General features: G+C 46.1%; 1 protein-coding gene across 2 annotated transcripts in view; it reads left to right on the top strand.

Annotated features, from left to right (window-relative positions):
- LOC137439454 (uncharacterized) overlaps positions 1–24,974 on the top strand; it is a 400,511-nt gene extending 375,537 nt beyond the window's left edge. For both annotated transcript variants that reach the window (XM_078768562.1, XM_078768561.1), the window contains exons 10-11: positions 9,661–9,745; positions 24,333–24,974. In XM_078768562.1, coding sequence (XP_078624688.1) covers positions 9,661–9,745; positions 24,333–24,463 — 216 coding nt within the window. In that variant the 3' untranslated portion in view covers positions 24,464–24,974. The remainder of the gene's footprint in view (positions 1–9,660; positions 9,746–24,332) is intronic.
- The last annotated feature ends 2,138 nt before the right edge of the window (positions 24,975–27,112 follow it).

Here is a 27,112-nt window from a genome sequence, read left to right as displayed (position 1 = left end):
GTTGCGTCGGCGAGGGCCCGTTTGGTGCTGGCGAAGGCCGCGTCCATGGCCGCGGACCAAACAATGTCATGCTTGGCCGGCTTGCCCCGGAGGGCCTCGTAAAGGGGCCGCATGAGCTGAGCAGCGCGGGGCACGAATCGGTGATAAAAATTCACCATGCCGAGGAACTCTTGGAGGGCCTTGATGGAACGGGGACGCGGGAACGTGGTGATGGCCTCGACCTTGGTCGACAGCGGCACGGCCCCGGTCTTGGTGATGCGGTGACCCAAAAAGTCAACGGTCGTCGCGCCGAAGTGGCATTTGACCGGGTTGACAATTAAGCCGTGCTCGCTGAGGCGACCGAACAGTGTTCGGAGGTGGAGGAGGTGCTCGGCGCGGGACGTGCTGGCGACGAGGATGTTGTCCAGATAGACGAAAAGAAACGGCAGGTCGCGCAGCACGCCGTCCATCAAGCGCTGGAACGCCTGGGCCGCGTTCTTGAGGCCAAACGGCATCCGCAAAAATTCGAACAGGCCGAACGGCGTGATGACGGCCGTCTTCGGGACGTCGGCCGCCCGGACAGGTACCTGGTGGTAGCCCCGTATCAGGTCAATTTTCGAAAAGATGACCCGTCCCGCCAAACGGGCGGAAAAGTCCTGAATATGCGGGATCGGGTACCTGTCGGGGGTGGTAGCGTCATTGAGACGGCGGTAGTCGCCACACGGGCGCCATCCACCCCCCGGCTTTGGCACGATGTGCAGTGGCGAGGCCCACGCGCTATCGGAGCGCCGCACGATGCCGAGGTGCTCCGTATCAGGTCAATTTTCGAAAAGATGACCCGTCCCGCCAAACGGGCGGAAAAGTCCTGAATATGCGGGATCGGGTACCTGTCGGGGGTGGTAGCGTCGGGGGTATCGGGGTCGGGGGTATCGGAGCGCCGCACGATGCCGAGGTGCTCCAACGCGTCGAATTCGGCCTTCGCCACGGCGAGCTTGGCTGGGTCGAGGCGGCGGGCCCTGGCATAGACCGGCGGGCCCGTAGTGGGTATGTGGTGCTCGATCCCGTGCCGCACCGCGACGGCCGAAAACGTCGGCCGCGTGAGGGCCGGGAATTCCACGAGCAGGCGAGCGAACTCGTTCGTTGCCGGGAGGGCGCACGCCAGTTCGGTCGGCGCGGAGCTGCTCATTGTGCACGCCAGGGAGCTGAAGGTCTCGGCGTGGACAAGGCGACGTCGTTTGACGTCGACCAGCAGCCCGTGCGCGCAGAGGAAGTCGGCGCCCAGCAAAGCCACGGGGACGCTGGCGGTAACAAAAGTCCATTGAAAGCGCTGGCTGCCGAAGCAGAGGGTGACGACGCGTGGGCCGAAAGTGCGTATGGCCGAGCCATTAGCAGCGACCAAAGAGGGGCCGCAAACTGCATCCAGCCTGTCCTGCTCGGAGGCGGGTATGACGCTCAGTTGGGCGCCGGTGTCGCACAGGAAACTCCGCCCAGACGCTTTGTCCCGAATAAACAGCAAGTTGCCTGAGTGGCCGGCGCTCATGGCTGGGAATGAACGCCGGCCCGGCCGTTTCCCGACCTGCCGAAAGTGCACGGGGGCCGGCACGTCCGAGCCTTGTGTCCGAACCTGGCGTGGTAATAACACCACGCCCGGTCAGGTGGAGGCCCCGGCCGTCGTGTCGGAAGCGGGCGGTGCAGCGTGGCAGCCGCCAGTTGCACCGGCAGTTCGGCCTCCAACCGCGCAGGGCGCTCGGGCGTCGTGGGCGTCGCCTCGGACGGCGGCCGGGCTCCAGGTAACCGCGCCGATGTGCTGGCCCGCCGAGGAGATCTTATCGGCTTCCCTGGCGAGGGCGCGGGAATCCGTGATCAACGTGCCAGCCAGGGCGAGGCGTACCGGGTGAGGCAGCTGGCGAAGGAACAGCTCGCGGAACAGAAAATCCGGAGAGTGCTCACCGAGCAACGAGAGCATATAGTCCATGCGCTCGGACGGGCGCGTGTCGCCGAGCTCGGGCAGGTCAAGCAGGCGCCGTGCGCGTGCTGCCGGTGAGAGGGCGAAAGCGTCGAGGAGGAGTGTCTTCAGCGCGTCGTATTTGTCAGCAGCCGGCGGGTGCTGGAGGAGGCTCAAGGCACGGGCCGCGGTGGCGGAACCGAGCGCCGCCACAACATGGTGGAAGCGGGTGTCGTCCGCGGTGATGCCTCGCAGGGCGAACTGAGAGTCCGCCTGAGCGAACCAAACAACCGCGTGAGCCTCCCAGAAGGTAGGCAGTTTAAGCGTCACTGCCGTATCCATGTCGGTAGGTCACCAATGAAGGAGCTGGGCTCCAACGCGAGTTGAAAGAATTGACGCGACCAAAGATGGAAATTCGTCCGAGTAGGTTTAATAAATGTATCACACTCGGGAACTCTGAAAAGCCCGTTTATCGGGCAGCAATATATATACACATTTATGTCGGGAAGTTTGCCCGGCAAAAGCTATACCGGGCATGCCCGGGTATCAAGGGCGAGCCTTGGAAAGGCGAGTCTGGACCTGCCCGGGCGTGTTTGGCTGCGGCCTGGCAAGTCGAGGCTGGGCGTGCCCGGGCGCTCTGGACGAACACTGGAAAGGCTATAGCGGGCATGCCCGGACGCTCTGGGCGAGCCCTGGAAAGGCAATAGCGGGCGAGCCCTGGAAAGGCGATAGCGGGCATGCCCGGACGCTCTGGGCGAGCCCTGGAAAGGCGAGAGCGGGCATGCCCGGGAAAGACGAGACCGGGCATGCCCGGGAGGTTCGGGCGTGCCCGGGAACAGTGAGTCCGGGCATGCCCGGGAGAGGCGCGTCTGGCCGTGTTCTGGCCGGTGCAAGGCAATTGTGTGCATCCAGCGGTAACCGCTACAAGGTCATACATGAGCATGACGTCCTCATGTTCAATGATGTCCTTGGTTTGTGTTTCTGGAAAATGAGTTTTCTGGAACTAGGATGTTTAATTTTTTGCAGATTTGCCAATGAATCACTTTGCATACTTTGTTTTGCCATTGTGTGTAAAGCTGTTCTGATAATAGTTTGTGTGTGTGTGTGTGTGTGTGTGTGTGTGTGTGTGTGTGTGTGTGTGTGTGTGTGTGTGTGTGTGTGTGTGTGTGTGTGTATATACATTATACAGGGTGTCATTCCTTAACGTCTTCCCAGTCTATGTTGTTTTGTTATAACGTCAATAATAATTAATTAGATACCAGGCTTCAAAGAACGTCGTGATTATTTACACATAAATAATCCCATTTGGTAACTTATTCAATTTTTTACCCATTAACTCGTGCGCATTGCACCCCATTAAGTGCCTTTTTAAAATGCATCGGCCGATGTGTGCTGCTATTCGAGGCACACCCCTTCGCAACAAAACCCAATGAACACCATAGCTGCAGTGGCTTCTACAAGGAAGAGGAAGTGCAGTTCATTTTGTGATAATCATGCATGTTGGTTGAAGTTTGATATCTTGCTCAACTACTATGTAAGAGCCGTTGGTCTGTCTGTCTGTGTGTGTGTGTGTGTGTGTCGCCATTTTTCTCAGAGATGGCTGAACGGATCTTCGTCAAACTTTCAGAGGTTCATCAGTGAGTGCCCGGGATTGTTTTAAGCACAATATATATATTTTTTGGAAAAACAAAAAGTTCGTTTTTTATTTATTTAAAAAAATCACTCAATAGTGCCGAAGCCTTGTTGATTAATGACAGTTATATACAAGTACACATTCGCATAAATAAATACAAAACAATCACCAGACAATTTGAACACAAATAATAAAACAATTCCGGAAGCAGTCAAAGTTGGTGGTAAGGCTTCTTCTTCTTCCTGTACGTCATCATACTTAACTCAGAAACGTGATGAACGACACAAACACATTCATCAGCATATATTCAAGGAAAAGGTAAAATGATTTATTTGACATTTGTGATGGATTCTGATTTGGATGTAATTGCTTTACCATTATATTTGTTCTCATTTCAAATATGTTAATGTTTCTTTTTCGCTTGAGCAACAACGGGTACTCCAGCTATAAACACTCATATACTTTACTCGGGGTACAAATACAAATTTAACTGTGGGGTAACATAGGGTATGTGGCCGCGGCCTCATTCGGGGGTGCGGGGGGGCGGGAGAGGGGTATAAGTTCTCTATTTAAATGTGTACAATGTAGCACCACCTGGTAATGATGGCAGAGGGTATTGCAATTTCCGTCTTTTTTACCTGTTTAACAATGAGGTTATGAAGCTCTCTTTGCACGGAATTTTTTTTCCTCCTTACCTTCCCCCCTCCCCCAAAACGAAGGGGTTATCAAAGCCCCCCTTAAAAGATGTACATGTGGTATATCTTCCCCTCCCTCTCCCCTCCCCCTTCCACTCCTCTCACTCCCTTCCTCACCCCTCCCTCTCCTGCTTCCTCCCCCCTCCCCACACCCCTCCCCACCCACCTCCCGGCAATGCCCGGTACTCCTGCTAGTTTACAATGAGTTTCATTGCAATGCCATTGAGCTGTTGCATTTGACACTCGGAGACGGGCATTTGATTCGTTAAAACAGGCCATCTGGCTCCTACTTTATCATTAACACATGGACGGGATGGCTGGAGTCGACGACGTGGTTCAAATTTTATTTGTCACTTCTTTAAAACACTTTTGGAAAGCTGCAACAGATGACCTGCTTATTCCAGATACCTTGTGTAATTCATCAAGACTTTTGGAATAAATCCTGACAACCGAACGAGATTGAATTCCAACAGTTTGATATTTTGCAGTGATCGTTTGTGACGTAATTGCCTTCCACATCGTTATGATTTTCTCAGCATCTCACAGGAAACTCGGTGGAACCCGAATGGGATTTTCCTCCATGAGTGCACAAATGAATAGTTCAGATGTGCCAGACTTGCTTGTCAAATTAATTTCTTGCTTCATTTTTCTATCGTCAATTTGCCATTGTCGTCACACTGCCTGGAAGGATTCTTTCTACACGTCACACTTTGATTATGGGAAAGGCTTTAGGAGGATGTAGGGGGGCAACAGCGGAGAAGAGGGGGGAGCTGAGAGGGGAAACGATAGGCAACATCAATTGTAAAGATGTAGCCTACTGTATATCCTTGTAGATCCACAATGAAAGTGATTTTGTCAATTCAAGTATCTTCCAAGGAATGAAAAATACACTTTAAAGCATTAGTTCAATTCAAAACTACAAAGCATCTGAAAATGAGAAACCCATCCGCATCCGTTTCTATTCAGACGTTTCCTTCTTCTTCCGTGTGCTGAAAACAACGAAAATATTTTAAAGCTAGAACGGCACTCAGTGGAGAACATAGCCCCACCTGGTGAACAGTTTATGTTTTTTTAACCCACGGATGGGCCGGATCTGGATTCGGACCTGAACCAGAATCTAATCGCCTTGTTTTTATCAATTAACAAACTCGTCCACCAAGTTTCATCCAAATCCGTCCACAACTTTTTGAGATGTCCTGCTATGTATCGTTTTGGCCGTGTCTCCCAATGGTTAAGAATCACTTAAAATTAAATAATTCTCATATCTGAATCCATATTCAGATCTTCACCAAAATGGAATCTAATTGTCCTTGTCAGACACCCAACCTCTCCACCAAGTTTCGTCCAAATCTGTCCACAACTTTTTGAGATATCCTGCTATGTATCGTTTTGGCCGTATATCCCAATGGTTAAGAATCACTCAAAAATTAAATAATTCTCATATCTGAATCCATATTCAGATCTTCACCAAAATGGAATCTAATTGTCCTTGTCAGACACCCAACCTCTCCACCAAGTTTCATCCAAATCCGTCCTCAACTTTTTGAGATATCCTGCTATGTATCGTTTTGGCCGTATCTCCCAATGGTTAAGAATCACTTAAAAATTAAATAATTCTCATATCTGAATCCATATTCAGATCTTCACCAAAATGGAATCTAATTGTCCTTGTCAGACACCCAACCTCTCCACCAAGTTTCATCCAAATCCGTCCTCAACTTTTTGAGATATCCTGCTATGTATCGTTTTGGCCGTATATCCCAATGGTTAAGAATCACTCAAAAATTAAATAATTCTCATATCTGAATCCATATTCAGATCTTCACCAAAATGGAATCTAATTGTCCTTGTCAGACACCCAACCTCTCCACCAACCATCTCTTATCTTCCCCCATCCATAACCTTGATCTTTTCTACCCCCACTAATTCACCCCAGATCCACCTTGTTTGAAATTCCAACTTATTTCCTGGAAATCCTGGCAGTGTCCATATGTTTATACCTCTCCCACCCCCCCCCCTTCACATGCCTCCCCCCCTTCACATGCCTCCCCCCCAAAGCCCTCTCCCTCCCACAGATCTCTCGATGTCTCCATGTCTCTCGGTCCCTGCTCTCAAATGTTGTGTTTGTGTCCTTCCCCCTCTCTCCCCATCTTGTCTACCGCTCCCGATGTTATTTGTTTTATGTGTCTGTTTGTCTTTCTGTGTGATTAATGTTCGCTCTTTCACGAGCCTCGATCTTGTATACAAAAAAAAAGTTTCATCCAAATCCGTCCTCAACTTTTTGAGATATCCTGCTATGTATCGTTTTGGCCGTATCTCCCAATGGTTAAGAATCACTAAAAAATTAAATAATTCTCATATCTGAATCCATATTCAGATCTTCACCAAAATGGAATCTAATTGTTCTTGTCAGACACCCAACCTCTCCACCAAGTTTCGTCCAAATCCGTCCTCAACTTTTTGAGATGTCCTGCTATGTATCGTTTTGGCCGTATCTCCCAATGGTTAAGAATCACTTAAAATTAAATAATTCTCATATCCGAATCCATATTCAGATCTTCACCAAAATGGAATCTAATTATCCTTGTCAGACACCCAACCTCTCCACCAAGTTTCGTCCAAATCTGTCCACAACCTTTTGAGATATCTTGTTCACAAACGTACAGACCCCTCCCTAGGGGGTACAAACGTACAGACAGTGGTGAAAACATAACCTCCATCCACCTTTGGTGGCGGAGGTGAAATAATACAAAATGAAAATTGATGATCTTTTGCAGCCTTGAGCTTCAGATCTAAAGAAAATCAGCTTCTAGCTTTTGATTGGTGAACCAATTCAGTGACCCCGATTTGTAAATTCTTTAAATTTCAATACTGCACTGTATATTAAATCAATTTTTCAATACTGCACTGTATACTGTATATTAAATACTGCACACACACACACACACACACACACACACACAGGCAGGCAGACACACAGACAGACGCGCGCATACAGACAGACACACACTCAGACAGACATACACACACAGACAGCCACACAGACACACACACACAGACAGACAGGCACGCGGACGGACAGACACGCAGACGGACAGACACACATACAGACAGACAGACACACAGACACACACACACACAGACAGACACACATACAGACACACACACACATACAGACAGACAGACACACACGCAGAGAGGCAGACACACATACAGAAACACACACACAGACAGACAGACACACGCTCAGACAGACACACGCTCAGACAGACACACACACGGACAGACACACACACACACAGACAGCCACACAGACACACACACAGACAGACAGGCACGCGGACGGACAGACACGCAGACGGACAGACACACATACAGACAGACAGACACAGAGACAGACACACACACAGACAGACAGACACACATACAGACAGACACACACATACAGACAGACAGACAGACACACATGCAGAGAGGCAGACACACATACAGAAACACACACACACACACAGACAGACACACACACGGACAGACACACACACAGAGACAGCCACACAGACACACACACACACAGGCAGACAGGCACGCGGACGGACAGACACGCAGACGGACAGACACACATACAGACAGACAGACACACAGACAGACACACACACAGACAGACACACACACAGACAGACAGACAGACACACACGCAGAGAGGCAGACACACATACAGAAACACACACAGACAGACAGACACACGCTCAGGCAGACACACACACGGACAGACACACAGACAGACAGACACACAGACTACAGACACACACATACAGACAGACACACAGACAGACAGACAGACAGACACACACAGACAGACAGACAGACACACACTCAGGCAGACAGACACACACTCAGACAGACACATACATATACAGACAGACAGACACATACAGACAGGCAGACAGACACACACACACAGACAAGCAGACACACAAAAGTGGTTACAAAACCCCGTCTCCTGGTGTGCAAGGGACGGACTAACTCTAACGTCAGTCGGTAGAGCGCGCACCTCCGCAAGGCTGAACAGTTTACGTTTTGTATTCCACTGAAAGCCCGGATCTGGATTCAAACCTGAACCAAAACCGAATCGCCTTGTTCTTGTCGCCTCACCAACTCATCCACCAAGTTTTGTCAAAAATTCATCCACATCGTTTCGAAATATCATGCTCTATTTCGTTTTTGGCTCCATCTTTAAATGGTGAAAAATCACTTTAAATTAACAAAATTCTCGTATTCGGATTCGGATCTTCACCAAAATTGAATCAATCTTCCTTATCACACGCCCAACCGCTCGACCGAGTGGCCTTATAGTTTTCCTTTGTTTTACTTCGAATTATACACAAAACATTTTAACAGTTAAGGTGTTTTCTTAAGTTCTTTAGGTTCTTGAGTTTGAGCCCCTGTCGTGAAATGACTGATCAAAACACTTTGTCAAGGGAAGGTTTATTGGCTCACCTACTCTTCATGCCTACTCTTCATGCCTACTCTTCATGCCTACTCTTCATGCCTACTCTTCATGCCTACTCTTCATGCCTACTCGTCATGCCTACTCTTCATGCCTACTCTTCATGCCTACTCTTCATGCCAACTCTTCATGCCTACTCTTCATGCCTACTCTTCATGCCTACTCTTCATGCCTACTCTTCATGCCTACTCGTCATGCCTACTCTTCATGCCTACTCTTCATGCCTACTCTTCATGCCTACTCTTCATGCCTACTCGTCATGCCTACTCTTCATGCCTACTCTTCATGCCTACTCTTCATGCCTACTCTTCATGCCTACTCGTCATGCCTACTCGTCATGCCTACTCTTCATGCCTACTCTTCATGCCTACTCGTCATGCCTACTCGTCATGCCTACTCGTCATGCCTACTCTTCATGCCTACTCTTCATGCCTACTCGTCATGCCTACTCTTCATGCCTACTCTTCATGCCTACTCTTCATGCCCACCGCCAATCAGTGCTGCAAGATGGGTCCTATGGCTTAATTGAGGTTCCAATTAATGAATCGCCTGCGTGTGAATCACTGGGATCACGGTTTATAGCTGTGTCGGGATTCGAACCCGGGCGAGTGTGCGTTCCGCCAACCGATCCTGCCAGCCCATACTTTGAGCTACAGCAGACTTTTTCAATATCTGTCCAAGGAATCAAATTGTTTTACTGATTTAGTGACATTGGATCAATGTGACAATGCTATGATACAATCAAGACATCTTTTTTTAGCCTCACAAATTGAAACACATGAACGGATGTTTGGGTCCCAGGAGTGAAGGTGACACTTTACTTCAATTGAAAATGTTTTCCAAGCTATTCATGGGCCTGCTCCTGGGTTAACTAACGTAATCACGGTTTTGTGTGCGGCAGGCTGATGGGATGAAGCACCTCCGGGAAGCCTTGAAAATCCTGGCCGAGCGTGTACTCATCCTGGAGTCCATGTTGGGAGTTTATGGTGAGTTTTCAAACACGGGTTACACACTCCGACAGACGGTCATACCTGGCATGATCACAAGGTATCGCATGACACGGGTAACAGTCATTTGGTATATCTGACCGGTGCCATGTCCATCATTTTTTTCTGCATCTCGCTGTTACTCCGCCCTCAGGGCGCGCGGCAAATTTGATTGGTCGAGACGGCGTACATTTTTTCCCAAGTACTGCTGAACTGATGGTTTTCTGTCTCCTTCACTTTACTGAGTTTATTGCACTTTATTTTTGTGCAAACAATGTTCTACATTCTTCAAATAGTGTTCAAGTTCAATTGAAATCAAATAAAAGTTTTAAAGGCCGCAGAAAAAAAAAATCCGAAGTTTACCGCCACTGATGCACCGTCTTTTACACCATCTTTGGTGTAACAAGGGGTTACATAACCCCCCTTGTGTTTTATACCTCTCCCTCCCCCCCCCCCCTCCCTTTCCCACGCCTCCTGCCCCCAAGCCCTCCCACACTTCTCCCTGCTCTCAGGTGTTGTGGTTGTGTGCTTCCCCTTCTCTCCCCATCTTGTCTTCCGCTCCCTCTTTTTGTATGTTTTGTTTGTCTGGTTGATTTGTTTGTGAAGTAAATGTTAGCTCTTTCACGAGCCTCGATTCAGTATACAAAAAAAAAAAAATCTTATTTAACTCGTTAAATTTGTTGCTCATGCCTGTTCACGTCCTTTATGAGTCCCTAAAACAGGAAGTTTCCTGTTTGAAATGATTTTCAATTTTGTTTGTCTGCCAGACAGACAGACAGAGTAAACCAATTGCTTAACCCTGCTTTGCGTTCCACGCCTTAGACATTAGATACACAGGACAGGATAGCTGGCATCACTCCTCAATCTAAAGAAGACTGCACTCAAACAGCATTCACTGGTACTGCACCAGAACGGCACTCTTTTGTTGGTGACCCTCAATCCAGTTGGGGTTCAGACCCGTTAACAGAGCTCAATGGCGAGTATGCCAACCGAGCACCAACCGAAGCAATGTTACCACTACAAATGAATGTGGTTTCCACTTTCCAAAGATGTATGCAGCCCAAGCCCTGACCCCGAACAAATCGAGATAGATTGTGCATTCCAGCAGGCCAACAATAGATTGTGCATTCCAGCAGGCCAGCAACATTACAGCAAGCCTTGAGCAAATGCCAATTGCACTGTTGTTAATTACACTGCCATGACCTTTACAGACTGTACAATCACAGATAAGCCTACAAAATGTGTGCAAATGTAGCCTACTTGGTGGCAGGTAACATACACCATCCTTAGTTGTTGTGCCGGCAGCAGCAATTTCAAAGAAAGCATAAAAAGCAGTACCAGTAGCTTTTAAAAAATAACAGTGTGTAAATTGCAAATCACTTGGGACAAACATCACTTGTGACCCATGTTTGTAATAGACCGTGCAATGATGCAATGTTCATGCATTACCTCTCAATTTCCCATAACAGGCTTCTAATGGGGCTGGTTCATCAGTTATTGTCGAGGAATGGTCCAAATGAAGCTCTCACATTAAAACTGCAGAATAAGTTTGGAGTTTGTCCAGGTTACAGCTTAATTGTGCTCCCACCTGTCAAAGGTCACGCAAGGGTATCCACATTGTGGACGGGGCAATCAGCTTCATGTTCTCTATGAAAGTGTGCTCCGCAATGCAGCACCTCCTGCTGGCACAGCCTCACAATCAGGTTTTAATAAATTGGTTTAAAAACCCCCAATGCTCTTTTAATTAATTTTATGCTGAGGGAGCACAGATTCTATTATGTTTTCATGGAAACAATGTACGGTTATTGTCTTTATACAGATTTACAACTGTGGCTGATATATGATGCTCGTTGATTGCATTGGCCTATAATAATTGTATTATCATTGTCTAACATAATCATTTTACCTGAGGTGTGCCCCTTAATCAGAATGATGCAAGCAAGATAATATACTCCAGTTTGACTTTCATTTCACTCAGGAGTGATCTGGTATTTATTGTTGTAGCAGTTTTGATTTCGCTGTCACGTTTAACACACACGTGCACATACACATATACATACACACACACACACACACACACACACACACACACACACACACACACACACACACACACACGAGCAAATGCTCTGGTGCAGCCTACATATGTGCATACATAATAAATATATTCTTAGCTTAATCCCATGTGTTGGTGCTTCTTTCTTCGCTGGGGGTTCACAACCGTCACACTAAATATATACTCGTGTGTATGTGTGTGTATATATATATATATATATATATATATATATATATATATATACACGTGGGGCAATGGGGTATGCTCACACATTTTAAGCAATAAGTACGTAGGACGTAGGTACATAATAAATAGAAGCTTTATGATTATAGGCAAGCATCACCGACCTCTTGCTAGATATCCTTTTTTATGAACACGTTTACGGTTTGTTACGTACATTTTCATTGTGGGTTTTATTTCACATTTTACAGTTAAAGAAATTATAATTTTCAAATGGTAGATATCGATTGAGGTTTTTTAATGTACGCGTTGATATTTTTTTAACCAATGTTTCATTTACTGACGCTTTCCAATGCTTCTGTGGTATTTCCCGGTGTACCCGCTTCGATGTCCGCTGGCACGCCAAATTTCAGCTTTCTAAGACACCCGGAATGTACCGAAAATTAATGTCAGTCACTCAGTGAGTCAGTGGTTAGAAAGAGCTTTATGTATTATGCAAGTGGAGCCTACTTGTCGCTTCACCGACAGATCAATTAGTCGTCCTGTATGACAAAATACACTTACTCATGCGAAGAAGAAGTGAAGAGGACTTTAACCTCAGCGTTGCCGAGGTAAAAAAGGATAATTTTAATACCCTCTCCCACCACCACCAGGTGGCGCTACATGGTACACATTTACATAGAGAATCTATGCCTCCCTTCCCCTCCCCACACACCTCCACGTGAGGTTGTGGCCACATAGCCTATGTTATAACGTAAAGGGAAAATGACAGAGGGAAAGCACGCACTGGGGAAAATTAGCCTTAATCCTTATAGCTAAGTAGCATTGCTTCATCCCCCCCCCCCCCCCTTACCCCGTATGAAGCCACATAAACAAACAATCTTAAGCTACAGTTTTCCTACTTACTGTAGATTGAGGTTTCTCCTACGCGTCCACGGTTCATGCTACATATCATACAATCCTACCTTCCCTATGGTATCCCTTCACCTCCGCATGAACGTAACAATATATATATATATATATATATATATATATATATATATATATATATATATATAATTATATATACTAGCAACGGTACCCGCCCTATGGGCGGGGCTTCCGTTGGGAGGCCCAAATGAAAAGGCAAAATATAAGAAATTGATGGGTTTTTTTATTTTAAACGATTCATATAAACATCCGTTGAATCATATCACATGCAAATCATCAAAATCTAAACAGTATCTTTAGAATTTCAATAAAAGCCACATCACTGTTCATATCGGTAAATATTATTCCATCGTGTTTCAAATCGTGATCGATACACTGTGATCGTGATGATCGTGATCGTGAATCGTGATCGATAATCGTGTTCACAATCGCTATGTCGTATGTACTCCTGATACGTGTACCAAATTCCCGATACGTGTAACTGTACCAAATCAACAGTTAAAAGGATTTTGAGCCGATAGCTGTTAGGGCCTTGGCAAGATCGATGGAGACAGCGATCTGTTAGCGATCGATGGAGACAGCGATCTGTTAGCGATCGATGGAGACATGTTGCTTTCCCGGGTGCCGCACAAACGGCTGCACCGATTGCGCAGCACCCGGGAAAACAACATCGTCACAATGAGAACAATGAGCGTTATGCGAACGCGAATGTTATGCGGGAGTCCAAACCTGAGAACGCTGGAGACTAAAGCTGAAATTGGGAAAACTAAATCGCCTATTTTACTCCTGGAGATCCCAGGATTATCCACCCAAAATATCTTTGCGATCGGTTCAGCAGTTTTTATGGTACCTTCGAACAGACAGACAGACAGACGGACGGACATTTGGCGAATTATAGTAAGATATATATATATATATATATATATATATATATATATATATATATATATATATATATATATATATATATATATATATATACATACATATACATACAAACACACATATACATACATATTAACCCCCATGCTCTTCCAGCCAAAGGAAGGTGCATAAAGCAACTCAGAAAAGATACAAATGGTAAGCCTTCAGCTATTTTAATCCATACCTGGGTTCCTCTACAGATGCAGACATTCATAAGTAGTCCATACTTTATATGAGAATCCAAATGCTGCACGCCCCTTGAAACAGAAAAGGGTGGATTTCTTTGATTGGTAGATCTTTTCACTTGTGTGGCTTTTCTTTGTTGCTTTCTGTGGCTTTCTTTGCTTGGAAGGATGACCATGGGGGTTAATTAATGGAAATCCTAGCCACCTGTGGTAATTGATTAGGCGATAGCTGAGTGGTTTTTTTTCTCCAATTAGGGTGAGAGACGTAATTGGGTCCTGTTATATGGCATTTCTGGGAGAGCACGCTGATTGTAAACTTTCCTTTTAGAGACTCAAGGGCAGTTTGCTGTTCATTTCATTTTATTATATAAATGGTGCCCATCCTGTTCTGGAATGTCTCTTCACTTTTTGCAAGTGTTCCATATCAATTTGTTAGATAAGGAGTGGGCAACAAGAATAACAAATGGGAAATCTGGAGAAGGCCACAGAAGAAGCTGAGATAGACTGAATATCAGATGGAGACATGAAATTGACAAGTTCACTGGATTATTGGATACAACACAATGGACGGTGTTGAGCGAAGCCTTCATGCTGCAATGGACTAAATAGGTTAGTGAGGTCATTTTTGAATCCTTGATGTTGTTTACCAATTTTGAATCCTCACTGCTCCTGCTTAAACATCCGTGAGTAGCCTTCAATGTAATGTAGTATCTGGTAAATGGCAAACACATTGTCCATCAAAAACATCGCAGTCACAAGAACAAACGTAAGAATGAACGCATCATCTGCAGCAACTCTGCCGTAATAGCTCGTGTGTCTTTTTACAGGTGTGCTTCATTTGGCCACTGAAGATGAGCAGCATGAGCACCCCATTTCACAGTCTGAGAACAATTAGTCAGAGTTGGCACAGATGTGGATTTTGATGAATATGGATGGAGCAAATCTTCCAACAATGAACCCGTCTCAATCTCAGGAAAGGGAGTCAATCCATTTGGGGTGTACCTGGGCTAGTCGTGCTCGTGTCGGCTCGTTTCATTGCGATATATAGGGCATGGAAACGCTCGAATAACCACAAGGGATCCGCAATGCCAATTTGCAGGAATGTGCAGCCAATTTTATCAAATATTTATTTGAGTCGAGCAAACGCATAACATAGCACGGGGGCTTGTACAAATGTTGTATCTGCTGCAAGAAACATTAGGCCAAGTATCTGGGATATATTAAAAAATAATATCCTGATTCTGATGTACCATACTCAGTTAGAGTGTCGGTGTTGCCAAAGCAGTTTCCTGGCAAAGGTTGTTTCGCCATTGCCTTTCCAGCAGTACATAGGGAAGGAATGTGTAACTTGTTCATGGTAGCCGGCGTTAGCTCGCCTACTCCTTGCGAAAGGACCACATTGGATCTTTAACGTCCGCCAACTAATGTTGGCAGAAGGGATACCCAGTTTAACATCCACACATCCATCCGAGGGATGGCACATACACTGATGACTCACCCGACCTGTGAAACACCAAGATGGCAGTTTATAGGTGGGCCAAGGTGCCAACCTAAGCTACACAGATTGGAGGTGAGTGTGCATACCTTCCTCGAAACCATCCTGCCAGCACCAATTTTTTTTACTCCATTACATTCAGATTTTAATTTTCAATAATTTATTTATTAATTCAATTCCACTGTAATACAAAATGAATTGGGGGCTGTACTTTAGATGCATATGTAAGGTTGTTAACCCACAACCATTTATTCAAATTCTTATAACTTGTCGCTCACAGGAATATTTTGTCGCAACTTCTGGGAAATATCAAGTGTATCATTATATCATTTCACATTGAAGGTTTTTCTGGCTTGTCTTACAATAATTTTGTCCCATCTATCGCAGATTCAATATGGGCGTGCCCAGTTGTCTTCCATTTCCTGCTAATTACCCACAATTGGGCTTGGGAGGTCCAATGTGATGGAATGTTGGGAACCTCAAGCACAAAATAACTTCTATGCCATATAATAACTATTCCATGCCATAAAATAACATACTGATTCCAACTGAGTTTCAATACCAAATCTACGACGACTGTATTTTTTTAAAGGCCCCAATTATTGCCACTTTCTTGATGCGACAAAAGGGGAAAATATTGTGCTTAAGTCTTACGAATTGCTTGGGCAGGCCTGATGTTTGACCGGAGCTTATTTGGGCAGGAATTTTAAATTTGTTCAGGGTGCAGGCCATAACTCACATCCTGTTCACATAAGGTGCCGTGAGATCTTCAACATCCCCAAACTAATGCTCACAGATGGGACAACCAGCTGAATGTCCCTCCAATGGATGGCACACTTTGTGATGCAACAATGCCTTGCCCGCCAACAATACCAGTTGTTCATTCGGAGGTTCAACCCCAGGGGTGTCGCATCCATATAAAATACCATCTTTCTCAGAGGCAGAGGTGTGTTGCAATGTGGAACATCCCACAGTTTATCAGAGTCAGGAATCAAACCCATACAAGACGATTAAAACGTTAGCGCACCACCTCTGCAACATCTTGTCGGATGACAAGGTATTTAAAGATCAAACAAGAAGTTAGTTTATCGTGAAAAAATAATCGTTTTGTTTTCCGTGCAAAATAACATTTCGCTTCATTGTCATTAGGGTTTGACATTGTTGTTAAACCTACAGAAGATACATTTCTGCATTGCCTTGATGCATTTCAATTCAATGCAGATAAATATGGTTCAGGGCTGGCAGGATAGTCTATAGGTATCCATACTCACCTCCAAGATGTCTAGCCTGGGTTCGCATCTTGGCCCACCTGCAAACCCTCATCAAGGTGTTTCACAGGCAGGGTGATTCATCAATGTGTGTTCCATCCCTCAGATGGACGTTAAATTGGGCGTATCATCTGCCGGCATTAGTTGGTGGACGTTAAAGATCCCACAGTGTCCTTCATTAAAGTGTGGAGAGTCCTGACTCCTCACCGCAAATAATCCTAACCCTAAACCTAGCTCTAAAGCTAACCCTAATCCTAACCCTTCATGAGGAGTGGAGAGTCATCACTCCTAACCACAGAGTCGTAACCCTAACTCTAAACCAAAACCTAAACCTAAACCTAACCCTAACCCTAACTCTAACCTAACCCTAACCCTTCATAAAGAGTGGAGAGTCCTGACTCTTAACTGCAAAGAGTCCTACCCCTAACTCTAAACCCTAACCCTAACCCTTCATGAAGAGTGGAGGGCGCTGACTCCTAACCGTGGAGTCCTAACACTAACACTAAACCCGAACCCTAACAGCGAACTTTTGGCAGCATCTTCAACAAATTTCAAGCTCATGCCTTGACTCCTGCTGGGAATGCAACGGAAAACCACCAAGCATAACCCTTGCCAAGAAACTGCTTTGGCAGTACTGGACCTGCCTTGGAGCAAGACCCCAGGATACGAATATTGGGTTGTCCAACATTTAATCTATACTAATTTATTCCGCAGTACCTGTGTCTATTACCTTGAATCAGACGTAATCTTCTGTCGTCGATTTGTTTTCGCTTATTTAAAGGGGAACCCAAATGCAATTTTGTTTTTCTGAAAACAATTGAAAATCATCATTCATGTTCTAATTTGAAGGGAAAAATTTTGAAATGATTTTTCGAATCACAAAGTGTGGAAAAAAAACCTAATGTCGATTTTCGATAATTTCCAGCGTCACACAAGTAACTCACCTTGATCAAAATGGCGGTTTTACATGGAGAACCTAAATGTCGAGCTCGGATTCTGATACTGATTCCACCATCATTAACAACTCAGAAGGTTCTCATTATGTTGAAACTGATCAGTGGGATTGTGAAGAAACTATTGGAGACAAAATTAGTGATGGAAACGCTTTCGGGGGAATTATGGAGCCTTATCGTTTTGAACCTTGTGCGAGTGATTCAGACAAAGATGGTGTTGATGAAGATGGCGGTGTTATGTTTGTAGTGAAGATGAAAATGCCTGTCACATGTTCACTACATATTGGCGGGTTTTGTTTTCCGTTCAATTCATGGTCTATCAGGGATTTTGTATTTATTGATGAACGAGTTCTATTTTTCCAGAAGAAATGCGGCATGGACACAGCACGGACACGACACAGCACAGAACGACATGGCAAGACACAGCACGTACACCGCCCTGGCACACTCAGACACCACCTTCCAAATGGGGGAAAAATGCTTTGTTCCACCTTCGCAGGCTGACCCGTTGGCCTGCATGTTAACTGTATGTTGGCCAGTTTCTTACTTTCCCGTGACGCCATTTGTGTTTGTGGTCATGCCATGTCGTGTCCATGCGTTGTCTGTGTGTCGTTCTGTGTTGATGTCCGGCCCTAGTGGATGGGAATTGTGGGGAGGATGGGGGTGGTGAAGGGGCGGTGTGGGGTGAGGTGTTGGTTGATGGGGGATTGTGGAGAGGTGGTGGAGGGGTGTTGTTGGGTGGTCATGGGTATTGTTAGCTAAGGTGACAGTTGATGGGGGATTGCTGAGGAGGGAGTGGTGCTTGGATGGTCTTACAGTTTTGAGCAACGGCTGTTTCTTCCATTTAATCGTGAGGGTGGCATCCTCTCAATTGTGGTGGATAACCGCAAGATTTGGCCATCTCTGTTTCTTCGTAGCAGTGCTCTGTAAAATGTTCCGAGCATAAAAGCGACCATTTTGTCGGCCCAATCAACACTTGAGTATTTCGGACAAACCTTGCCCAATTTCTGGCAACCCTCGGATCTTTCGGCCATTGTTGTAGCATTAAACCATCTAGGTTTGTATTTCTACAACCACCAAGGATGCATCGACCCAGAATATTTGTAGAAAATCGAAAATTATTCCCCGTTTTGATTAAATCCGACCACGACGCAAACAATATGGAAGAGGCAGTCGATACCATGGTGCGACATCATGGCTAATCGTGAAGAGGAAGATCATTTCGACTTTTAATTGCAAAATTACCGACTTTATATGTTGCAAATTGGAAAAAAAGTCATGCATGATCATGTTTGTTGTGCAGTAAAACAAAGGTACATGTAATAAAACTGATATTATCAGTTAGTCACTGGACATACCGCATTACTTTAATACAAAATCTCCAGAACGATCATCGCATTTCCACCAGTGCTGCATGAGCTTAAAATCCCTACTAGGGTAGAAGTCCGTTCCAGCACTTTGCAACCAGCGATGCTGCCAATCCCAATCCTAATGTTAAGGGGGCACCATACCAGCATCACAGCCACGCCTCAGTGATGATGTAATCTGCGTCGCCGTGTTCCCAACTACCTCCCAGTCTAACGCAGCTAACAATATTATGTTGCAGCAAAGTAAATGACAGTTCAGTTGCATAACTATTGCCACAAAGTTGTTCTTCAACGTTGTAATGCGATACACCTACAACATTCATTATGAAGACATCCAGATACCATTCAAAACTATCTAACTTTTCTTTGAAAGTTTTGCTTCCATGTCTCAAGTACAACATGGCAACATCAAAGTACTCACAATGATCCATCACAAAATGTTCAGAAGAATAAGTGGAACAGTTTATGTTGAAGACTGGAACAGTTTTTGATACTTGTGCTCCATTAATCCTTGTACTTTCCATCCCTGAGATTTTTGCATCGCCCTTTATTTTTAGTGAAATTGTACAAAAGCTATCGAAAATCCAAACAACTAAGCAGGTCAAATACAATTTGGTGCAGAATTTAACGAACTACATGTTCCGATCATCTTCCGTGTTCCCAAACTTGGGTTATTCCGTCAGTCCCAGGGACGCTGAATGAGCATTGCGAATTAGCTGATAATGTGTACATTCCCTAACGAGGCCAAGCAAGTGCGCTCAAGGTGAGGAAACTAGGTATGCAGAGGTAGCCAGTACTTCTTCACTTGTTTTGAAAGTACGACTCGATAAGACGAGTCATCTGCCGAAGACATGAGGGTGTGCACAAAATAAGGTGCAAAAAGTGAACCAACTTGAAAGGAATTCTTGGAGAGATGCAGACAAGATTCCGTTCTTACCTTGGACCGTCATGAATATTCAGGATTCACCAGGCCAAAGAATCTCCTTCATACTCCCGTGAGATGAGGCCATGTAGACAACATAAAAGGTGCAGCGTGCAACGAGGGGCCGGCATACGAAGGGTTAAAACATCCTGCACCGGGATTTTCTTTGGGTCCGACATCCACACCACTATCTTTCCATCACAATTTTTGTGCACCCTTCAAATCCCACATGCTGCGTGAAAAATTGTTCTTTTTTCTCATTCTCCATGTATGTAGTTAAATCTCAATCATGCCGTTCTTTCTGCACTGGATGCTGCCTCTCAGGAAGGCATGAAAATGGAAATAATGCCTTTGGTGATAGCGTCGGCTTCCTGCTCCTCTGTAATCCATTACGATGCTTGTATGCGTATACGTCTTGCTGTGCCGAATGTTTTCTTATACAAGCAAACTATTCATCCCAGAGGATGAAAGCCACACCAATTTACGAGGTGGTTTATTGGCTTTCTTTGTCGACGTTGCAGGGATGCCGTGGGACGGACCGGGTACTTTGGGTTTTACGGTACGCGGAGCACGCATGTTCAACCCCAAAGACTCGTTGATTATAGTCGCCGAGAACGGGTAATCAAAAATCTGCGAGCAACTTGGTTTGTGGAGTGCTGAAAAAGCAAATGTTGCAATTGCAGAATGGACATCGAGTTAAGTTTGGTGCATTTAGAACCCAAATTCGCAGGTCGGGCATTTCGTCTGACTTTGTGTGGACCGGAGTCCCTTGAAGATTGTTTTCTGGGTGAGGAGGGCCAGAAGATGCGAATGACTTGCAAACTGCTGCCTATGCATTGGTCTTGGAGGATTGCCACATTAATGTCGACAAAATATCCACAAAACGTCGAATTGCTTCAAACAGCATTGCTAATCATTCGCGGACACTTGTGCTGGGCATGTACAAAGTCTCAGCATGATCTCAGCAACATTTGAGAGCAGGGACATCGGGAGATGTGTGGGAGGGAGAGGGCTTGGGGGGAGGAGGCGTGGGAAGGGGGGGGGTGGGAGAAGTATAAAACACAACGACACCAAGGACTTCCAGGAAAGAAGTTGTTATTTCAAAAAAGTGGATTTGGGGTGAAATCTGCGGGGGTAGAAAAGATCAAGGTTTTGGATGGGGGAAGATAAGAGATGGTGGTGAACAGCTGTTTTAAAGACCTGGAGGGAGGAGTGGGATTGAAGAGAGTGAGGGAGTTTGTTCCAGAGGCAGGAGAAAAGAGGAATGAAGGAGTGAAGGTGAGCAGAGAGTCTTGATTTTGGCAGTTTAACCATAAGAGGGTTGCAGGCAGATCTTGTGTGACCTGTAGGAATATTTGGGGGACAGAGACCAGAGAGAGCTGGGGGGGGGGGGGGGCAAGGCCGGAGAGGAGTCGGTAGAAGACGGAAAGACCACCAACCTGCCTGCGGTGAGTGAGTGAAAGGCCCTCGGAGTTAGCTTAATCTCGGGAGATTCCAATGATTCTGAACGCTTTGGTTTCAACAGCGTGAAGACGAGCTAGGTGTGAGGCAGGAGCACCAGCCCAGAGGGGAGAGCAGTATTCCATTGAGCTGCGGATGAAAGCCTTGTATGTGGTGAGGAGCTAAGGTGTGCCAAGGGGGGACTTCGCACGACGGAGGATGCCCAGTCGGCGACTGGCTTTGGAGGCCAGATTTGAAATGTGGTTTTCCCAGGAAAGATCATGGTAGATAGTGAGACCCAAAAGCTTGAGTGACAGAATTTATTGGAGAGGATTATTCAGAAAGTGGATGGGAGGGTTGTCCAGTCGGTCTTTTTTGGAGAGACATCGTAAGAGTGTGAGATTTGTCAGGATTGAAAGACATGTTCAACTTGTTTGCCCAGTCTGTGATTTTGTCCAGGTCTGCAAAGAGTGAGGAGGCTGCAGACTGCCAATCTGAGGGATGAGGAATGGAGCGACAGAGAGTAGAGTCATCAGCAAAGAGATAGAGAGGATTTTCAAGAGAGTCAGAGAGATCATTGATGAAGACCAGAAAAAGCACAGGGCCCAGAACACTGCCTTGGGGAACTCCAGCCTGAACAGGAAGAGGAGATGAGAGAAACCCATTCAGGGCCACACGTTGACTGTGACTAGAGAGGAAGTCTGCCAGCCATTCGTGGAGATTTCCATGGATACCAAAAGAGGAGAGTTTGGTGAGCAGAGCGCGTTGCCAGACCGTATCGAAGGCACGTGATATGTCAAGGGAGACAGCTCTAATTTCCTGTTTGGCATTGAGGACCTCGATCCATTGTTGAGAAAGCAGAAGCAGCATGTCCAGAGTAGAGTGACCTGGTCTGAAACCAAATTGATGATCAGAGATCAAGCCATTGGAGAAGAGGAAAGATTTCATATTCAAAGCAATGATGGAATCCATGACTTTGCTGATAATTGGGAGAAGGCTGATTGGTCTGTAGTTGCTAGGATCTGTTTTTGCACATTTTTTGTGCAAGGCGGTGATGTTGGCTGATTTCCAAGCAGATGGCAGATTACCTTGAGCAAAAGAGAGGGTGAAGAGAACAGAGAGAGGGAGTGCAAGAGCGGAAGAACAGGATTTTAGGACCCATGGGCTGATGCCATCATGTCCAGTTGCAGAATCAGAGTCGAGGGTTGACTGAAACTTTTCCACCTTGTCAGGAGGAAAGGACACAGAGTCCATGAGCAGCTGGGTATGACTGGGTACTTTGGGTACAGAGAGGGATGGGTTTGGGCCTCAAGATTTAGAGGCAAACACAGAGTTGTGGCATTCAGCTTTTTCATTTGCAGAGTCAGCTGTGTAGCCGTTTGAGGTGAGGGAGGGCGTGGAACCGCCTTGTCCTCGGTGCGAACAACCTTTGCTCCGCGCTGCTTGGCCAGCATACACCGTCAGGTAGGCCCCGCTCGCACGATCGCCCTCCACCATCCTTCCGACGTCCAGCGAGCGAGAACAGGTTCAAAACGAAGGGACAGTCAAACGCACGATGCCAAGGGAAGAGAAGAGAACGGGAAGAGAGAGAGCCAGGAACGAAAAGGGCCAGGGAAGCACGAGAGGGAGGAGGGAAGAAAGGAGACCAAAATGCCGGCGAGCCAGCAGTTTTATCACTCGTGGTCTGATGTCAGCCCTCCTTTCCTCCAACCAGCGCGGTGACCCTCGTCTTCTAGAATGTTCTCACCATGCTGGTGTCCTCCCATTCGCCGAGTGCTTCCCGCTCCCCATGTCATGCCATCCTCTTGGCCAACCACAAGTCCTTCTTTTCTCCCAATCACGGGGCAGTTCTCTGGCCCTCCTATGGACCAATCACTCTTCCTCCCCTGCTATGCCAATAGGCACCCTGTGGTGTTGCTTGCCCCTCCCCCTGGCCAATCAACAGTCCTCCTGGGCGTAGCTCCCAGCCTTGCTCGATGTTTGGTGCCATGGTGGCGTTGAATGCAGCCGCTTCCCGCTGGTTTTTCTGGTCAGTCATTCTAAGGGGAGGGAATTTAATTACTGTTGTGCACTAAGGACCTATCTAAGTGTCTAAATGAGTGCGTTGTCATAATGGACACTGGATTGGCGACAGAGGGAACGACAAACAAAGGAATCTTATCCATAATCCCTGCACGACTGAGCATGCCCCGCCCCTAGTGGCGGGGACACCAATACAGCTTATACCGACACCCGGGCTAAACATAGAACTTATTACAGGCAGATTCCCTATCACGACAGTCAAGTTACCTACCTATACAGATCTACCTGGCTCTAGATATTCCTCTACCAAAATTCATAACAATACGTACGTTATTTAGTTTCACAATCAGATCCAAGATGGCCGACTGGCGGCCATTTTGTTACTTAAAATGTGTCCCCAACCATTTCTCGACCGATTTTATTCAAACCTGGCACAAAGACGACACATGAGAGCATGCATATGCAGTAAATTTTGTTTTATAATCCGACCAAAGATGGCCGAGTGACGTCCTTTAACTCCGTACATCAAAGTTACAAAAACCACGGGGGCCATGATATTTTATGTCCTTTTCTTCTTATTTAATCTGGTGTTGGTGGTGTCGCGCAGGCCTGATGGGCCGAATGGCCTCTTGTGCCATTTCCTTGTTGAAGTCCAATGTCAAAATAAATAAATAAAGGCACAGCAACACCTGGTAAGAATTTAAATTAGCGGTTGTGAATTGATATCTGCATGTTTTATTGCTGGTTCGATACATTTGGTATACCTGATATAGATAAGGTGATCTGTGTACCACCGACTACCATAGTAATTCAATGGTTTGATTGTGCACCACCATGCCTTGCAGATATATTTGATTCGATGGAATCGGGAGGTTCGGGGGACGATTCATCCCAAACGCCATTTACACAACCGAATTCTTCCATGAAGATGCGAAGGACGACTGACCCGAGGATAGAGCGGCCGACCTACAGCTAGCGGATTGCTAACATGAAGCTGCCATTTTGAAAAATTTGACTTCTTGTTTTCATGTCACTTCACAGTAAGTTCCTGATGATTGACTGGAGCAGATTTGTCATGGCAGGCCTTTACCAGTCCAACATAAACAAGGTGCTAAATCTCACAAAACTGATTCTATTTAACATATGTTTTTGCTATATTTCTCTACTAGGCTTACTGCCTTGGGAGGCCCAAAAATTGCAAAATTCTTCTTGCGATAACTTGAACTATTCATGAATCTGTGGAAGTATCACCAAAGTAATGCATCATTTTTATATGCCGAGGAATTTTCTCCTTGCGGAGCAATAAAAGTTTTAGAATAAACAAGCAATGAAAGTGAGTAAATTACAGGAAGAAAGGGAACATAGAATTGCAGAATATTTGTAGAAGTCATGCTGCTGCTTTTTCCCCCCAACTAAATCTCGTTTAAATGGACTTTTCCTGTTAATCATAAAAATGTCTTTGCGAATAAAACGAATAAATAAATGGAGATGAGAGAGGGAGGTGACAAACCACACTGGGACACCACGCAGCAATAAAGGTGTGGTGTGTTTGTGTGGGTTTCTCGAAGTCGATTGTTTCACATCAGAAGGCCGCCTTCAAGTGTTGCTGCCTTTGACATGAGCTTTTTTTTTTTTTTTTGGATACAAGGTCCAGGCTCGTGAAAGAGCTAACATTAATCACACAAAACAAATCAAACAGACACATGAAACATATAATAAAGGGAGCGGTCGACAAGATGGGGAGAGATGGGGAAGCACACAAACACAACATTTGAGAGCAGGGACATCGGGAGATCTGTGGGAGGGAGAGGGCTTGGGGGAGGTGGGAGAAGTATAAAACACATGGACACTGCAAGGACTTCCAGGAAAGAAGTTGGAATTTCGAAAAAGTGGATCTGGGGTGAATTAGAGGGGGTATAAAAGATCAATGTTTTGGATGGGGGAAGATAAGAGATGGTGGTGAACAGCTGTTTTAAAGACCTGGAGGGAGGAGTGGGATTCAAGAGAGTGAGGGAGTTTGTTCCAGAGGCGGGAGAAAAGAGGAATGAAGGAGTGAAGGTGAGCAGAGAGCCTAGATTTTGGCAGTTTAACCATAAGAGGGTTGCTGGCAGATATTGTGCGACTTGTAGGAATATTTGGGGGACAGAGCACAGAGAGAGCTGGGGGACCTAGGCCAGTAAGTAGATGGAATCTTACAATAATGAAGCAAATGTGGATGTCACAGAAACTCTGAAGTCATTGGGCCTGCGCAGAGGTCATTGGGCCTGTGCAGAAGTCATTGGGCCTGCACAGAGATTATTGGGCCTGCACAGAAGTCACTGGGCCTGCACAGAGGTCATTGGGCCTACGCAGAGGTCATTTTGCCTGTGCAGAGGTCATTCGGCCTGCGCAGAAGTCATTGGCCCTGCACAGAGGTTATTGGGCCTGCACAGAAGTCATTGGGCCTGTGCAGAGGTCTTTGGGCCTGCACAGAGATCATTGGGCCTGCGCAGAAGTCATTGGGCCTGCGCAGAGGTTATTGGGCCTGCGCAGACGTCATTGGGCCTGTACAGAGGTTATTGGGCCTGCACAGAAGTCATTGGGCCTGCGCAGAGGTTATTGGGCCTGCACAGAAGTCATTGGGCCTGCACAGAGTTCAATGGGCTTGCGCAGAGGTCATTGGGCTTGCACAGAGGTCTTTGGGCCTGCGCAGAAGACATTGGGCCTGTGCAGAGGTCATTGGGCCTGCACAGAGGTCATTGGCCCTACACAGAGGTTATTGGGCCTGCACAGAAGTCATTGGGCCTGTGCAGAAGTCATTGGGCCTGCACAGAGGTCATTGGGCCTGCGCAGAAGTCATTGGGCCTGCCCAGATGGCGTACAAACTGTTCACAGTTTGCATTACCCCCGCGGTGTTTTTCACAGCAGAAGATAAATGGATCCTGAAGGGTGTAGCATCCTTTAATGGTCAAGGTACTGCCAATGGCATCTCACACTCACGGTAAGGTAGATATGTGGGTAATGGCTTCAGGGTATCCGAGAAGCGTGTACACTCACCTCTCAGCCTTCTGGCCTGGGTTTGAATCCCGGGATGTTAAACGGGCGTCCCATCTGTTGGCATAGGATGGTGGGCGTTAAATATCCCACGGTGTCCTTCAAAAAGAGTAGATGGGTTATCACCAGAACCATTAACAAATTCCTGCCCTAACCAACAGAGGACGTTGCATCAGTGGCACAGCTGTGCCCTCTGCCAATGATGCCACTCAAACCCGCGTGCTGCACAAGGAAGAAGAAGAATATATGCACATCAGAGGGCTCTATCCTCAGCCTTCAGGCACTACGAGTTGGAGTGGAAAAACAATTGATTCTGTTTGAAATTTTAAGGTTGGTTCCATCGAAATGAGGGGGATAGTCATTAAGAAAGTGAGAGATGAAGGGTGGAGGGGAGGGGGAGAGAGAGAAATTAATATCCAATGAAATGATTTGAATTGACGATAATAATGCGCAATGAAATGTGCTTAATGAGATTGGATCAATTCAGATAAACAAGTCTGAAATGGAGGATTTTAAGGCTGTGTTTAATTATAATAAGTGGTTCTAAAGGATAATTATAAAGGGTAATTCTAGAGTGTACTTCTGGAGTGTA

The sequence above is a fragment of the Myxine glutinosa genome, chromosome 14 (assembly GCF_964187855.1).
Source record: "Myxine glutinosa chromosome 14, kmMyxGlut1.1, whole genome shotgun sequence".
NCBI classification, from domain to species: domain Eukaryota; kingdom Metazoa; phylum Chordata; class Myxini; order Myxiniformes; family Myxinidae; genus Myxine; species Myxine glutinosa.
This window is presented reverse-complemented; position numbering and strand designations above follow the sequence as displayed.